General features: G+C 37.8%; 1 protein-coding gene across 1 annotated transcript in view; it reads right to left on the bottom strand.

Moving 5' to 3' along the window:
- The window catches only part of FAM21 (Family with sequence similarity 21), a 77225-nt gene that overhangs the window by 11875 nt on the left and 46479 nt on the right, over positions 1-18871 (bottom strand). The window contains exons 12-13 of the mRNA XM_081728082.1: positions 11321-12603; positions 4885-5063 (exon numbers count right to left, since the gene is read on the bottom strand). Of these exons, the coding sequence (XP_081584208.1) occupies positions 4885-5063; positions 11321-12603 (1462 nt within the window). The remainder of the gene's footprint in view (positions 1-4884; positions 5064-11320; positions 12604-18871) is intronic.

The raw sequence follows: 18871 nt of genomic DNA, 5'->3' as shown, positions 1-18871 counted from the left end.
TAACCTTTAGTTTAAAAAGTGACTCGCTATGAGCCCTGTTCATAGTATGGATGGATTTCAAGGAAACATACGACAAGTACCTAGGAAGCACATATGAAATGAATTTCAGCAGAGCATACTAGAAAAGAAAAAAGAAAGAAAAACCAATATCGTGGATCAAACAACTCTTAAGAAGACTATCAGTGGAGAGGGCAGATAAGTAATGAAGACAATAAATGTATTAAAGTGAAATGTGATCCGAAATGACGCAGTATAGTATCTCTTACATTATGCAACATATTATGAAAGGTACTGTTAGAAGGAGAACAAAAGAATAGAAATATATTTGTATTCGTAGCCGATATTCTGATATGAGGAGACCTAAGAAGTATCAAGACAACTATAAAGGTAACCAAGAAAGTTCTGTCGCTGTTTCACCCACCACATTCGGACATCGATATGTCACCTAAGACGTACCTGGAAGGTCAAACATAGTCCCCATCAGCATCAACGACATTCTACCAATGTTTTGGAAGACCATGGATTCCATCGCGGTAGAACTTTGTGGGCCGTGAAGCGAAGAAGGTATCAAGTCCATTTTGCACTTCTATTAGGGATTTGAACTGGCGTCCTCTTAAGGTGATTGTCCAAGGAATGAAACAAGTGATAATCGGACGGTGCAATATCCGGGTAGTATGGCGGATGCAATAGTAAAAAAATATTAAATCTTTGAGTTTTACGTCCCACGATTATGCCGGCAAGGCTAATGGAGACTGTGGTGATGAGAAGTAAATGAAATGGTGGAACGAAGAAAGTGGGAGGAAACGGGAAAATCCCGAGGAAACGCACGCACACGGTGTTTGCCCACCACGAAGTTCACTTTGCGGGGGCTGGGGTCGAACCCGGAACAACAAGCACCAGAGGTGAACGCTCTACCACTGAGCCACACGGATGCAGTAGTGTTTCCCATCCAAGGCAATTGTAGAATGATGTTCCGGGTCATCCTCAACTGCTGACAGTATATAGTTGCATTGATGCAGCTAGTAGCAGCTCCCGTTGAACGATGCCGCGAGCAGTCCTCCAAACATTCAGGAGGACTTTTCTGGTGCAGTGCTAGTTTCGGCTGTTTTCGTACCGGTTCATGGAATGCTAACCAATAATGACAGCGCCGGGGAGCTTCGTACAGGACCCACGTCTCATCACAGTCAACACCCTGTCCAGAAATGGCTCCTTCCTCAGACGAGACAGCAAAGAAACACAGGTATCTGCTCGCGTTGAATTCTGGCCCAGAGTCAAATCATGTGGGACCCATCGATCCAACTTTTAGTGCTTCCCAAGTTGATGGATGTGCTGCCGAATGGTTTTTCCACTCACACTGAATTGTAGTCCCAGTTCCTCACGTCTGACCACTGTTTACCTCAACTGCTGCCTGAGGTTCTTTATTTTGTATGTGTATTGGTCTTCCAGCAGATGGTGAGTCTTCGAATGTTTCGTCACCGTCCTTAAACTTGTTAAACCACCGCTGCACTGTCCGCGTAGTCACGACATCCTCACAAACGGCCTGGCATATTTTCCTCCCCGCTGTAGCGGCATTTGACCTTAGTTTGAACTCGTACGGCATACACGTCTTTATAACGCTCTGTGAGGTCCCATGTTCATTCTGTCCTTACCAAGTTCACGGTGTAATTGAACTGCCACAACCAGGTAGTATGTTTAATATACCCACACCAACAACTGACCTTCGCCTTATCTCCATTCGCATTCAACTCAGGGTGTGAGGGCCAATTGAACACAGAGCTCCACAAAAAGCAACATAACTTTCTTAGTTACCTTTATATATGCTTCGGACAAATGTTGAGAGAAATATGGCTTCCAAATAAGCCAAGGCTCTTATTATTTCAAGAAACAAACATCAACAAGACATACATGTAAAATACAAGGCTAACCACTGAAAACAGAACCTCAAAGTTTTAAGTATCGAGGTCCAAAAGTGATTGGAGATGGTTGAATGAGAGAAGAAATTATTAACCCTAGAAAGACCATGCTCGCATCTGCAACATGATTTTTTTAATACAAAAAAACAATGCAGTATATTGCAGTTGAAGAAAAAAAGCAAAGATAAACCTTTTATCAAAAGAAACAACAAAAAAAAATCTGAATACAGATTAATCCGTATAAACTAAATAAAAAAGAACTCGTGGGCAAAATTGACTCCCCCTTGGTCTTTCTAGGGTTAAGACACTGTAGCAAGGAGGGAGATTTGACCAAAATATCTGAAATGGGATCAGAATATATCTAGGAAAGCTAAAATGATATTATACAATACACATTCATGATGATTAGAGATACGATTTTTTGGTGACACACGAAAACGCGAAATGTATGTTTTGTATGAAAATGTTGTGTACCTAAACTATATATATATATTTTTCACTATTTGTTAGGCCATAAAACGCTCGCGATTAAACGCGACATTGTGTCGAATTAGCGAAATTTGCAACAAGTCTCGATATTACACGAAATTTACGCAAAAGTGACAATTTTTCGACTCTTTTACGATTTATTCATTACCATTACTTCTCCCTTCTGCATACTTGACCGTGAATAAACGTTACTAGTTCGTCATTTGTCTACAATGAAATACGGGACTGCCGGATGTCTGGCGCCAACCCTCCCTCAATTTGTCTGTTTTCTGGGCTACAGGCAAACTACTAGACTGCAACGAGTGTGGTCCCAGATTTGCCTCGTTTAATTCTGAACAGCAAAGCAACCGGTACAATGCCGAAAATCACAAGTTTTGATAGAGCACAAGAATTTAAATATCATGTTACTACGTTTTTGATGCACGTCAAAAGCTAGTTATGTGTAAATTTTGTAATATTAGACTACACTGGAAACGACGCGATTCTTGTGTGAAGCACAATGAAAGCGATATTCACAAAAAGAAATCGTTGTTTTGTGTTACCGACAAAAGAACAATTTTAAAACACAAAATACTGAAACAATACTTGTATGTTATTTGCTGTAAACACTAAAGTTATTATTTTTCTATTAATGTTCTCCGTGTGCGTGTTTTTTTATTCTTTAAATGACACTTTCATTCAATGCGGAGTGTTATTTTTTAGAAACTCAAATGTTGTTTAATATAGTCATGCATGAGCTCATGTCATGATAATTGATGAGTGGAAATTAAGGTGAAATAAAAGGTAACTAGTTGTAATTGCCAAGGAAAATAATGTTCTTACATTGAATTTTTATTCACCGATTTTATCCCGCTTTACGCATATTTGTATAACGAAATTACGAATTTTTATTTACCATAAAATCGTGTTTCTAATAATGATATACACTGCTGAAACATGACGACTAAAAAGCAGTGCAGCAGAATCCTAGTAACGGAAATTAGATTCCCAAGAAACAGTCTAGAAAGAACACGAGATCATGTAAGAAAACTACCAATCAGGAACACACACAATAAGAGTATCCGAAAAAAAAAAAAAAAAAAAAAAAAAAAAAAAAAAAAAAAAAAAACAGCAAAATCTAAGCTAAGTTCGTAATCAAGTGTAACAACTCTAACAGGTTACTACACGAAAGTAACATCAAAACATACGAGTTTCGTTACACAGTGAGATAGTAAGATAGACCTGCAATACTAAAGATCTGTAAGTGCAACATCAGAGATGGAACCTGTTCTTTTGACGCTGAATCCATATCAAAAATAGTTTCTCGCTATTTCTCACAACTATTACTATGTAGGAATGAATATTGAAACCGGAAATTGTACTACAGTCCGTGTCACCTGAATTGGCGTATGGCGTTATCCAATAAGCTCGCATGCGCTGATTTCAATCCCTCAGTGAGGAATTTAATCTTTCGTAATTAATTTTGTTCATATTTATGATCATTTACGAATGATTAGATACCTCACTGAAGGTTTAATAACAGCGCACTGCAAGCTTATTGGTTGGCGCCAATTCGAGTGACGCGGACTTTAGTACAGGTTACAGCAAAATAATAAGAGCTGAGGTCAAATTATTCTATATGAAAAACTTGATGCTTCCTATTACCATTTTTGCTTTATGGGAAGTAATATTGGAACGGAAGTGACAGATTTCTACCACTTCCGGTTGAAAGATGAATACAGTCGAAGACGGGACGTATTCTTGAGGTACTGAATGCATAAAAAGCAACCCTGCTTCCCGCTATCCGCTACTGTTTTCGTTCCTCGGCAATCAACGGTGAAACCGGAAACGGTTGATTTCTACCATTTCCAATTGAACAGAAGATTAATGGAGAAGATGGAACTTATTTTTTAGACGCTAAATCTATTCCAAACAAAACTGCTTTTCGCTTCTGATGCCTGTCAACAAACAGACGAATTGACGGTCACTGCCTTTCTATCAAGCCCTCTCATACTATGCATATAGTATAGTTTGGAAGTCTTAAGAAATCACCACTAAGTCCAAAGAACAGTACTAAGGAACAAGATGAAGTATAAAAGATGTATTAACAAAGAATAAAGTGTGGAAAGATTTTAGACCAAGACTAATGGAGTGAAAAAAGTCAATGGAGGTCTTATATCGACCCACACCCGCTGGAATCACGACTCAATGAATATTTACTACCAACTGTCATGAAGCTATTGATCGTCATTAGTATGTCACTGAGAAAATACACTGCCTAAAATCAATTATTTACCATGTATATTTGAAGTGGTATGGTCACTTTTTTTTTTTTTTAACTAAATGAAACAGCTAAATACGCTATATATAAATTTTCTAAAAATCAAAGAAATATATCATGACCAAAATTGGCAGCAATTTATCAACTTTTCACCAAATAAACTTTTTCCTTATTAATTTAGATATTTATCCAATACCAATCGTATCCGGTAAATTACTTTACCTTGCCAGCACTATGTAAAGTATTTGTGGTTGCTGGTTCATCAAAACTGACTGCCTTCTCCCTTTCTCCAAGCATCGGAGGTTTAGCACCAGGTAACAACGTTAAGGGATTAACATTTAGCTCTTTAGCAAGTTGTGCTGGACTCTTCAAAGGACTTCGCTGAGGAGATATGCTTTTATCTGAAACAAACAAACAACTTGAAGTTATTATCATTTTTGCACAGAGGTATTTATTTAAATTGGACACTACGCTACTGTTTCAGTTGTGAATATGTTAATCTTAAAATCATCTTTTCGCTGTCCGTAATCAAGAAACTACATATTTTACTTAAAGTGGATATAATTTAACGACATTAATGCTAATATTTCCGATAGGTGGACGTAATTTAACGACACTAATGCTAATATTTCCAATAGAAATGTGGACCCATTTCTTCTTATGTCGTCTGCTCATGCGCTCTTACTAATGTATTCTATAGCGTTTGGTGAGAAGACAAACGATAATGAGCAACAAGTGCTTGTTGCGATATTAGCCTACAGGGTGTCTACTAAAGTTCAAAAATGAAATTTCGTGACTTTTTCGTGACCTTTTCTTTACCACTCATAAAATTTTCTAACATTTTCAAGAGCGAATTTGGGTGCGAATTAGGCCGAATTTTCATCCATGCGATAGAAACGTACTTTGCTTGCGATTTGGTAGCGTTTAAAGCCGACCATAGACAGTTTTGGTGGTGAATTTTGAAGTCTTATAGAACAAAATTTTCCAATCTGTACTTACATGGGTGCAATGCTTTTGCGCACACTTTCTTCCAGCTTATCATTCCATGCAGATAAGAAGCAAAACAAATAATCATTTTAATGCTTTTGCGCACAAAATGGTATGCAACGTTGCCAATTCATTCTTTGATCTTAATATACAATATATTTTGCAGTTTTTTTTTTTTTTTTTTTTTGTAAAACAAGACAGGACTTATTTGATTAAATAAAATAAACTAATTTATTAAATTACCTAAGTAACTCCAACTACGTTATTTTTCTTGGCTTCTTCAAACACACTAACTCACTTTAACAGAATACATAGCGAGACAGCAAGTGGTTCCTGATTGGTTATCTCCAGCTGGCGGCAGCCAATCCCGTGACAGCTTCCAAAAGAGAACTACAAAAATGGACTTTTAATTATCGACTTTCACTTGGCAGTAGCTCGTTAATTAAAAGTTCGTTTTTGTAGCTCTCTTTGGGTAGCTGTCACGGGATTGGCTGGCGGTAACCAATCAGGAACCACTTGCTGTGTCTCTGGAACTTGTTAACTACCAGATATGAATATATACACTGGAGGATACTGAAAATAATTGTAATCTGTTGAAAGTGAGATGACAGTATGGACTTCGAGATATCAACTACGAAGACAGGCGCACCATGCATAATAATGGGAGGTTATAAATATCATCGTTTCCCTGAAGGAAGAGAAGGATCAATATGGAGGTAAGTTAAAGTAGACTTACTAAATTGGTGAGAGCAGAAACTTTTGTTCTTCTCAGATTGCTTTGTGAACAATTTTAATTTCTACAGACTATGTTGACGTTTATAATCCATGAGTTTAAACGTAGCTTACTGTGCCTCTCCACTGGCTAAAGTAAGGTAATGAAGCAGTGGATGTAAACTAACTTAATACTCTAAGATTTCGAACATTTTCGGTTTTGAATACATTTTCATACAAAAGTAGCAGAGTTAATCTATAGACCTTTTGGTGAGGCACCTGCTCACTATTGCTCCATCTACTAATGATTGATTACTTACACCAAACCATTAATTTTGCAGGTGTACCTTGAAAACATGCTCGGCTACAATTGAAGTTGATGGTACTGAAAGCAGGATATTACAGAAGGGAGTGGAGCATAATCATCAAGGGTGTATTGAAAATGTTAACTGGCATTTGTTGAGGGAAAACTGTAAACGTCGTGCTGTAGGATGCCTTGACGAACGGCCAAATAAAGTCATAAGAAAGGAGATTTCAAAAATGACAAGCTTGAACAAGCTTGATCAGAAGGTTATGAAAACATGCAGAGAAGCAATGTATCGATCTCGGAGGAAGAAGATGCCCAGTAAGCCAAAAGATATCACCGAAGCTATTCAACAATTGAAAGAAAGAACGAACGATATAACTATGGCTGGAGAAAGGTTTCTGTACGTCAATGAAGCAGAGCAAATAGTCCTTTTTACATGCAATGAAAACATAAGGTATGTGTTCCTTTTTAGTTGTTGTTGATTTTGATGTTGTTGTTTGATGATTTTGATGTTGTTGTTTGATGATTTTGATGTTGTTTTTATATAGTTGTTTCTATATAGGCCTAGTGAAGAAAATGTTTCGCTTCTATGTGTTCTTTATTCTTATTCGGTATTATTATTCCTTTATTCTTTTTTCATTTCAGGTTCTGGTGTGATTTCCAGGACATGGAATTGTTTGCTAACGGGACATTTGCATTTCCTCCACAACATTTTGCCTAGCTATATACCATTCACGGCTATAAGAATGGATATTATGTTCCTCTATGCTTCGCGTTATTGCCAAAAAAAGAAACAGACTTACGAAGATATGTGGAAGATAGTTATCAGTTTAGACGCAAGAGTGACACTCAGATATATTTACACAGACTTTGAAAATTCTGCCATAGAAGCTATCAGAGTGATGTTCCCAGACTGTGATTTTCGTTGTTGCAGGTTTCACCTAGGTCAAGCATGGTGGCGAAAGATACAAAGTGATAGCGATCTCCGTAGTGTCTATTTAGATTCAAAGTCACAGTTAGGTATGTACCATTATGATTTGTGCCTTAGTTACTTTTATTTTCGGTTTTATAGTTACTTCTTTAAGCTGTGGACTTTTGAAATAACTCTACTATCATGACATTAGATTATGTCTTCTAAATATGAATTTGTGGCTACTACTCTAGGAAATTTAAGTTGTGAACTATCCATAAAAAAGTCAGCAATATTGAACTCAATTTAATTTCTATGCTTCTTAGGTTCTTGGCTAAGGACATTTTTTGGACTCCCGTATTTATCTCCAGAGCAAGTACCAGATGCCTTTGCTGATCTGATTTCGGTGGCACCTGACACTAAAGGATTTAGATTTCCAGATTATGTGCTGAACAACTACATCGAAGATAATTGCAGGTAATATTCTGGTTTGATAAATGTAAAAGACATAATGAATTTTGGGGTCAATAGCAACCTTGTGGCTTACACCCGGGGAAAACCACTTAACTTAGTTTTAACTATTAAAGAATGATAGATATGAAAATTAAAGAGGTAGAGGGTCTCCAACCAAAGTAATTAAAAACTGTCTAGTATATAGGCTAGAAGCATTCTCGTTTGAGAAATTAAAGGCATGAATATAGAAATAGCGTACGGAAATAGTAAAGTATTATATGAAATGAGATCCGAAAATTAGTTTCTACTTTATAGCAGTTCTGGAAATCAAAATATTATTTCAAAATAAAAAATTAAACGGTGATAGGATATGATATTCATGATTACCTTTTCTTTTCAGGTACCCTCCAGTGATGTGGGCTTGTGAACCATCTCCAGCACCTAGGACAACAAATGGACCAGAATCTTTCCACCGTCACTACAACAGCCAGTTCTATTCTAGTGCACCTGATGTCCATAAGGTAGTATCAGTGTTACTTGAAATGAAGATCGCTTCGGTACGGAAAGGTGATTCGAAACCACAAAGGAAAGAAGAAATTCAAAGGAGGGAACAAATCATGAAATTATACAGGTACTTTCAAAACTCCACACACAGCGAAGTTTCGAGAATGAAATATCTTAAAGTTGTAGGACACAAATTTCAAGGACTAAAGTTGTAAAAAATATACCATATAGCAGAATTGAATATAATAAACATTGAACAGCAGAATTGAATATTTCTTTCGTATCTTTCATATTTACCCTTATTCTCTAAAGTATTGAGGGGGCCGCGGTGGCTCAGTGGTAGAGCGTTCACCTCTGGTGCTTGGGGTCCCGGGTTCGATCCCAGGCCCCGCCAAGTGAACTTTGTGGTGGACAAACACCGTGTGCGTGGGTTTTCTCGGGGTTCTCCCGTTTCCTCCCACTTTCTTCATTCCACCATTTCATTCATTTATCATTATCACCGTCTCCTTTAGCCTAACCGGCATAACCGTGGGACGTAAAACTCAAAGATTTTCTAAAGTATTGAAACTGTGCGCAACTGCATGATTTGCTTAAGCATGATTATATTGAGATTTGGCAACGTCGCATTTAAAAACTGTGCGCAAAACCACGATTTTATACTTTTCGATCAGCTGTCAATCAACTACAGATTATCGTAGATCTTTGGGAGAAAACTGTGCGCAAACGAGGTGTACCCTACTTACATTTGTACAGTTAAAAAAAATCGTGACCCTAAAGCTAAATTTCGTGACTTTTTCGTGACTTTCATGACCGTTTTCTGATTTCGTGACTTTTTCGTGACATTCGTGACTTTCGTGACCGATAGATACCCAGTAATAGGACACGCTAAGACATCAGAAAAAAAATTAGTGGTGAAATATTCAAAAATGTGAAATTTTCACAATATAATCAGTGTTGCTCCTGTACATGTAAAAATATATATATATATATATATATATATATATATATATAAAGTATTAATGATGCAGATTACAGAAAGCACATCTCCAGCAATCTATTCAACTATTTTTCGTGTATCGTTTCCGGACTATTCGTGTATTGCGGTGTTTTTGCGGTGATACGTCGGATAAGGACTGGAAATTGGATTTCAGGGCTTTCGAGCATTTGTGGCTATGTTAGGCTGTCATGTATGAAGGATGACGTTCCTTGGCTATCACACTACCCGGATATTAGGTACCCTCCGGGGTACCAGGCATTTGCCTGGTGTGAATGAGGACAGCCCAGGAAAACATCACTCAAGAATGAGTGACCTAAAAAAGCCTCTACACTTTATTGACCGAATGTTGCCACCGGAAAATGAACCCGGCGGTGATACGTGTGCGCTACTAGGAGCATAATAATTTTGAAAATATAGCAAGTGTTGTTAGTATTCAAGTGTAACATTTAAAAAAATAAAAATGTGCAATATAAAACATATATTCTGAAATTTATATTTTTGTATTTCTCAAATTGTGATATGAAAATCCTACTACTAATACGTCGATCTTAATCATATTACGAAAAAAGGTTGTGTCCTGAAGTTATAGTGATACCGACTTGTGCAATATTGTAATAAGTTATACATTCTTACGGAAACGTGTGAATATGAAATACATTAATCTGTGTGCACGAACATGGTTACATAAGTTTATAAAGTTTAACATTAATCTTCCCGGAAGCAAAATGAAGCTTGTTTCGCAGCTTCATTTTGATGTTTAACATGATCTAATACGGATATTGCGTTGTTTTCAGTTTATTCAAATGGGATTCAAGGTGACCTGTGACCTTGATCTGACCATGACCTCTGACCTTGACAATTGAATGACGAATATTTTGTCAGTTGCGACGTAGAATCATACCATACAGCTTTTTCTTTGTTATCACTTCGATTTACATTTTTTTCAGGCTCTTTCAGAATTTACCATTGCAGTCCCAAAAAGAAAAAATCGAAATTTGACCTTTGACCCTATATCTCTTCAATCTTTAGTACAAGTGACATGCTTCTACGGCGAAACCAAACTTATGTCCTTCGTCTAAAGTTACATCAAATTGCACGGCTTTATCTCCTACCACTTTTGCACAGTGAACAAATGAAATTGACACACATATATATGTGTGTATATATATATATAAAACGGAAAAAATAAGCATATATGCGAAATGTCTTCCGATGGAAACATGGAATGCTTGTTATTCGTCACGTACCACTATCAGTACACGAACCTATGGCTGTGAGGTTCCTTTCCCTTATATTGTTTCTCTATTGAGACGCATTCTGGGAATCGAACTAGTGTACTTTAGAGTAAGCATATTTGGGTGCAGGAATATATTACCGTATCTAATACGAACTCTTTGGTATCTTGTATGAGATCGAGAATGACTGCACCGAGAATCGAACTCTGTAACCTTGCTTTTCAGATATTCGAACCTACACGGTTACATAAAATAGACAGGGGCATACATATACCTAATCTTTAATGCAATATATAGAGGGGATGGACAAAATACAGGAGGTTTGGTAAATTAAATTTCCTAAAAAGTATTTCTGCATCATTTTTCAAAATTCTCTTTTACTACTGTAACCCAATCAGAAATACAGTGGCCCAAAAGTAGGTATACATATATAAAATATATAGGGCTGTATACCTACTTTTGGACCACTCTGTACAGTATTGTTGGTCCTTATAAATTATGCGAATTCAGTACAACATTTAAACTTATTCAAATGATAAAAAGAAATCACCTACCATGGTTAGTACTCCTGCTATTTTCCGTTGAGCTTTCATCGTGAGAATCAGTTCGTACAACATCAGTCTTTACAGAGGAAACCTTATCTGTAGGTAGAGGAGGTATAGGCTTTTTCGCTCTACTTTCAGCCTGAACACACGACAACTGGCTTCCATCAAGGTCGTCAGACTTTTGCGCTACAGTATCATCCTTGATCAATGATGGTTCTTCACTGAAAGATGGCAATTTTGACTGAGTTTTCTTACCGATAGCAAACAAATCTTCTTCCTCGTCGCTACCAAACAAATCTGTTGTCTTCCTGATATTTAATGTTTTTGGTGGTTCGGGTTTCGGTGCTAATGTTACTTCTTTACTTTGATTTTGAGTACTACGTTTATCTTTGAAAATACTGTCACTACTTTGATCACCTTCAGTGTTGGAAAATATATCTTCAGAAGGCGTTGTATCAAAAAGTGATGATTTATCATTTTTATTATTAAGGATTGAAGGTGAGGTCTCTTTCTTTGATACATCCGAAAACAGAGAATCACTTTCATCTAAATCATCAAACAATGATCGCGACAGAGGTGTCGTTTTGGGAGTACTAATTTCAGATCTAATATCACTAGTTATTGATGATGATTTTGGTTTATTAGAAAATATATCGTTTTCGTCGAGATCAGCAAACAAATCAACAGGAGTTCCAACATCTTTCGGCTTTGAACTGTCATCCACCGATTTAACGTTTTCTTTCGAAATTTTCACTGAGTTATCCCTGTCACTACTACTTTTCGTACCAAAAATATCGATATCCGGAGCATCTTGCTGCTGACCTCCAAACAGAACATCGTCATCGTTAAATAAATCTCGACTTTTTAACGTCTTTCGTGGTTTTTCCGGTTCCTTCTTGGCTACAATATCAATACTTCCTTGAGATTTTGATTTCGACGACTTTGAGCTGGTTGAACTAGCAGATGAAAACAATTCATCACCTGAATCTGAATCATCAAATAAAGAAAGAACCTGAGATTTCTGAGGCGGTTTGAGAGTCTTAATATTGCTACTGGTGGGTTGGACATCACTAAAAATATCTACGTTTTTCTGCTGCTTCGAAGTATCGAATAATACTTCTTCCTGTGGTTGAACAAATATATCTTCTTCCTTTTCAATCTTGAGTTGAGGCTTTACTGGTCGCTGAGTTTCTCCTGACACTTTCTTATCTGTAGTAACTGTCTCAAATAGCGAATCCTCTTCGCCATCACTATCAAATAAGGATATCTTTTTCGTCTTTGTAGGAACAGAACTGGAAAAAGAACAATAAATAAAAATTACTTATATATGAAAGAAACAAATACAAGCTGTTAAGTTGGCCAATGGCTGCACATACAGGGCAAATCAAAATGATGGACTCGATTTCAGAGATTTATTCTGTGAAATCTAATAAACGCGCTTCGAAAGGTTAACTTTCGAAGCTTAGTTTCCACGCAGTGTTTGCACTTTCTACTGATAAGAGTCAGAAGCGAGCATGAAATGAATTGCTCATATTGACCGCAACATGCGAGAAAAAGGTTTGGTAGGAGACAAACTACAAGTTGTGTTACGTGTAATGTGTGCCGTGTTACGCAAGTTGCTCACATAGAATACTTGATATGTTTGAAGAAAACTGACAGTGCACCTTACTTAGCACATGCCTCACAATAATACGAGGGTCATTCGGAAAGTAAAGCACGTTTTGCGCTAGCGCGTGTTCCCCCACCCCCGCTGCCGCTGGGTTATTGACCTGGGCATGCTTTAGCCTCAGTCTGGCACCAGCTGCGATCCGCTACGGTCCGTTATTGCTTCGCTGTGCGACTGTAAAATGTGCGATACAATTACTGATCCCGCCAAGTGTGAGGTTCGTAGTGTGATAAGATTTTTGAATGCAAGAAAAGTGCGTCCGATAGAAATTTATAGACAAATCACTGAGGTGTATGGAAATGTAATGAATGAAGCATCAGTTCGTAAGTGGTGCATTATGTTTAATGACGGACGGACGAATGTGCACGATGAGGAATGCTCGGGCCGGCCTTCTGTTGTGACTGACGAACTCAAAGGAAGAATTGAGCGGAAAATTCAAGAGGATAGGCGATTTATTATTGATGGGCTGCACGAATTCTTTCCTGAAATTTCAAGAACTTTGTTGTACGAAATTGTCAGTGGTGAACTTGTTCAACAGTTTGGCGGCAACTGTGTATGCCGAAGGCATAGAAAAACTTGTACCACGGTATGACAAGTGTTTAAATTTACACGGCGACTATGTCGAAAAGTAACTTAAGTATCACATAGTATGTAACACAAATTTCGCCTTTGTATATCAGTTATTAAAGTGTTTATACAAAAACGTTCTTTACTTTCCGAATGACCCTCGTATATCGCACCACGGCTGCAATACCGCCACAGCTCAAAAAAGTTAGTTTTGAGTAAATCGCATTTAAAATTGTTAGTAATATATTCACTTTAATGTTATTCACTAATGAAACTAGCGTCTCACGCAGCTTCTAGTAAAGCTAGAGCCATGACTTATATTGCCGGATATAGGGCAGACTCATAAATCCGAATATACACATAACTTAAAATTGACAATTTTTGAGTTGTGACCGTGTTCCAGCCGTGGTGCAATATGTTTCTTGGATTTTACAGGATAAATTTCCATCATTTTGACTTGTCCTTACATGGAACTGTTTATATGATAATGAAAATTACACAATAAACAAATCAGCTAGGCAGGATGTTATAAATGTAAAATCAAACATATAACTCTCATTCCACAAAATCAACACAAAAAGGGGTTTAGTGACTTACTTCTATTAGATATACGATACCTACTGACAGTTAACTATTGAAAACAACATTTCTGATAAGAGGAAGATGTCATACACTGCATTATTATACTAGCTTCTATGCAGTGATCAAATGAACTATGTCGCGTCACCTTTTCAATTAAATTAGTTACATAAGACTTGTTTTTAAGTTAATGCCCAAATAAGCGACACCTCATAACCAAACTAAATTTGTAATTTCCTCTTACTTAAATATCTACTGGTCACTAAAATTGCAACTCTAGAAAGAGAAGAGATGTAGTCTAAGAGGCGTTAAATGTTATCCCATACTATCAGAATCCATGTGTTTCGACATACTGCTGAAGCCACGGGGTGATAAGCGCTGTGCGATATGTTTCACAGGTGGGATATTAGATGAATGTACAAGCCAAGGAAGCACGCAACATGTGGTCCCGTGTTTTCTGTTAGAAAAGTGTTGCCTGTTCAGAAAATGATGTAACACGTGAATATACAATGGTAGCTAGTCACCGTCCCACTAATGCAGTACTAAACGTGAACGGGAGCGACATCCAATGAAACTTCTATACCATAATGCCTGGTGCCGGAATGGCGACGAAGAATGGTTACACTGATCTATGTTTCGCCGTGGTACCATCAATCAGATACCGCTGTGACCACAATAGTGATGCGGACAGAAGCAGGATTCCTTGGTGAAGAGAATGTTATTAGACCCGCAATGCGCGACATTTCTGAAACCAATCCAGTCGCAGACACCTAAGTAGTGAAGTGAAAGAAAAAGTGCCGGGAAAAAACACACTGACACTCAATATTATCTCCAAAGATCCGTATGAACACTGGTCATGTCTTGCGAGTGCATTCTTGTTATAACAGAACGATCTGCAAAGCAATACGAACGCGAATTTGTTCTCTCACTCGGTTGTGTAAGCATACCAATGTAATCCTGAAGTCCATGTATTCCTCCTACTTCTAGCCACTGATTTCATATTCTTATCACTATGATTTTATTCTGTCTAGTACGTACATCGATTTAGTGGAAGAATACTCTGTAATCTCGGTATGCCATAAGTTTTCCACCAACAAAGGCGAAAACCTATTCTTCTCTCAGTTCCTTGTTACTAAGAGATGTGGTGTACACAAGTAATGCACTAATCATAGGACTGCCCTTTTATGGTTGACATTCGCCGGTTTAATCGTGACTCGATTCTGGTATACTAATTACAGCTAGCAGTGTAAGTCGAGTGCAAATTATTAACTCAACAAAGAACCGAGATTTGAAAACGTTTAAGGTTGGTGAAATAAGGGCATAACACAAATAAATATTGATGAACTTCTCCAAGCTTTAATGTAACCCTCACCTTTGTATTCTGTGTATTAATGTTTTTTGTTGGAGAATAATTGTGTGTGGGGATTATAATATTAGAAGTGGCGAGTGAAGTTGTAAAATTAGCATCTTCTGTAATTTTGTATAACATACTCTTTAATACGAACTACACAGCGTTTTAAGGAGATCTATTTTATAATAATTAGTTTATAAATATTGTAGTAATAACTGGGAATCGAGAGAGTAGAGAAAAGTAAAAACAGAGTACTGATGGATGAATTAGGATAATAAGAAAAAAAATGTTGAATCCCTACGGTTATGCCTTACAAGACAAAAAAAAAAAAAAAAAAAAAAAAAATGAATGGTGACAAAAATTCGTGGAATGAGAAAGCTATAGGAAACATGGAAATCCTGTAAAAACTAGTAGAAAGTGGGACTAACCCAGGATGCGCTGTAAAGAATGTTGAACACTATGAGGCTGAATTACCATGTCCTCAGACCCCCTTCCCTTACATAAAATGCAAATGATTTCACTTATTGCTAAATTTCGGCCCCGTGATCATTTATTTACCTCGAGGGGACTTCTCTTGAGAAAGTATGTCTCTCTCTTGTCGGGAAGAACGTTGTACGGGAGAGGAGAGATTCGTCCCATTCCTGAATGAGCGTCTTAGACAAGTCATTAGTTTTAGTATGCGAACTGGTACCTCTGCAATAATCTGAGGTAGATAGGACCGGGGCCTGAGCCCCTTCTAGATTTTCGGGGAGTCTCGGATTTAGGTTGGACTCTAATGAACTGTGGTCAACCATGCGATACAGAAATCCTGCAGTGTTGTGACATCTCCTGGTACCAACGGAACAAGTTTGATTTAATGCTCCGGTACTGACACTGGATAAATCGGTAAGTTCCTGTTTGCTAGGTATAACTGGGAGATGGAGTCCGGTCCATCACGATAGGCGTATTCTATCACCTTTTTCTTCGGAAGGGTTTGTCGTTAAGTAAAGTACTAGACTTTAACGAAGCGTGTTGTTGCCTAGTTACAATTATAGGCCAGTATAAAAAGATAAGGGACCGCTCTACAAGAAGGACACCTGCTCAGTCCATCACATGTGAAGATGTCACTCTACTATCTTTAGAACATATATTGTTTAACGTCCCACGTGTATGCAGTGAGCCAAAGGGAGACGGTGATGATGAAATTTATGATAATGATGGAATAAAGAAAGTGGGAGGAGACGGGATAACTACAAGAAAACCCATGCACATAGTGTTTGTCCACAAAGTTCACTTGATGGAATCGGATTGAACCAGGGACCCAACGCACCAGAAAGGAACAATACCACTGAGCCACAGCGATCCTAAAATAGTAATAATAATGCAGAAAGGAAGAACATTACGCATGATATTTTTGCCATCAAGGAAATGTAATGAAAATTCAAGACTAAGTTTAAAATACTCATAAAGGCATTACTAGTAAAAAGCCATAAGGGGCAATATAAGGTAAAATCCACGCAATAGGTACTCAAACTAAAATCAAAATATGGAGAACTTTTACAAGAGTCGTTACGTAAATTCTAAGCCTAAACAAGAAATATTTCAACTAGACATGTAATACTTTTATGCCCTATTTATTGAACCTTCCTATGATGTTGTACCAAATTTGGTATTAATATCGACCTTTTATTCTGTTACAGGTACAGAAAGACGAAAGAGTAAGCAAAGTGTCAACAAACGGAGAAATTGAAGGCGAGAGCTGTTATTGAGTATCTCCACAAGAAAGGTTAAAGCCGCAGGAGATCCACGCCGACATGGTTGCTACTTTAGATGATAGTGCACCTTCATATGCCACAGTGAAGAAATGGACAGCCGAATTTAAGAGGAGGAGACCCTCCATTGAGAACACTCGATCGGAAGGCCCTAACCCACTGGATGCACTAACTCAGGGGAACATTGACAAAGTGCATGGAATCATCATGAATGATTGGCGAATGACCATCAGGCAGATTTCTGAGACAGTGGACTGTTCTACTGTAAGTGCTGACCGCATTATCATCCCGCATCTGAGAATAAGCCAAGTTTCCGCGAAATGGGTGCCAAAACTTCTGACACCTGATCAAAAGCTCACCAGACTCAGCATTTCAAGGAGGAGACATCGTGGTTGTGATAGGGCGCTTATCTGGTGCGTGGGGTTCCTGATTCGATCCCCGTTCAAGTAAGTTTGTGGTGGACAACATCGTGTCTGTGGGTTTTCTTGGGTACTCTCGTTTCCTCCCACATTTTCGTTCCACCAATTCTTCAATCATCATCATCATCATTCACTTGCCTTACTCATCGTCTCCCTTAGCCTAACAGGCACAATCGTGGTATGCTAAACTGAAAGACTTTATTTTTCATCATTTCAAGGGACAATTTTCATCTCTTCCGGACAAATCCAGATGCCTTTCGCATTCTATTCATAACAGTAGTTGAGATCTGGGTCCATCATTACCAATCAGAGTCTAAACAAAGTTCCAAGCAGTGGAAACACCCTTCATTTCCCCTCTGACGGAGGACAAGTCAGTGCCTTCAGCTGGAAAAGTGATGGCACAGTTTTCTGGATTCAGAAGGGATAGTGATGGCGGATAATCTTCCAAAGGGGGCGAACAGTAACTGGGGAGTACTATGCAGGTCTTCTACGGCAGCTGCGTGATAATATTCGGCAAAGGGTCATGGGAAACTAACAACAAGTGTGCTTCTCCATCACGACAAAAGTCCCTAGTCACAAGTCACTCATCGCAATGGCTGCTATTCACAATTGCGGCTACGGATTGGTACGCCATCACCTTTATTCGTCTGATTTGGCACTTCTGATTTTGATCTCTTTCAAAAGCTTGCAACGACATCTCGTATTTTCAGTGTAATTTTAAATATCTTTTCTTATATTTCCGGCCAATGTATGATTTTAAAATATTCACTAACCAGTTTGAAGAAGAAAATATGAAAAAGGAAAGAGAATCAAAATTGATTCTAATATTATGATGATTTGTGATGAGTTTTTGTCTTTACGTTGCCATAGCAACATTTTGTAAATAAACGATATAATTCAGGAACCATCATAAAGGGAGTACGCATAATCATAAAGATGTGTATTTATTTCAATAAGAGTGTGCCACAATAAAAACCAGGAACGCTAAACGCAGCATAAACTGTTTTAAGTGATTTTAGTAATTTAATCTGGCTATAATTATGACTGAGGACCTGTGTATAACGAGTTACGTTATAAGCTCGGAAAGAAGTTTAAAAGGTACTAATTTTGACACTGATGATGGCGTCGTGCATGCCGTAGATGCAATTTTACACACCTTCGACAAATCGTTTTTTTACCAGCAGACGCACTTGAACATCGATGGACAAAATGAGTTGACTTGTCAGG

The sequence above is a fragment of the Thermobia domestica genome, chromosome 10 (genome assembly GCF_964235325.1).
Source record: "Thermobia domestica chromosome 10, izTheDome1.hap1.1, whole genome shotgun sequence".
NCBI lineage: Eukaryota > Metazoa > Arthropoda > Insecta > Zygentoma > Lepismatidae > Thermobia > Thermobia domestica.
Note: the sequence above shows the minus strand (reverse complement) of the source record. Positions and strands in the feature narration are given on the sequence as shown.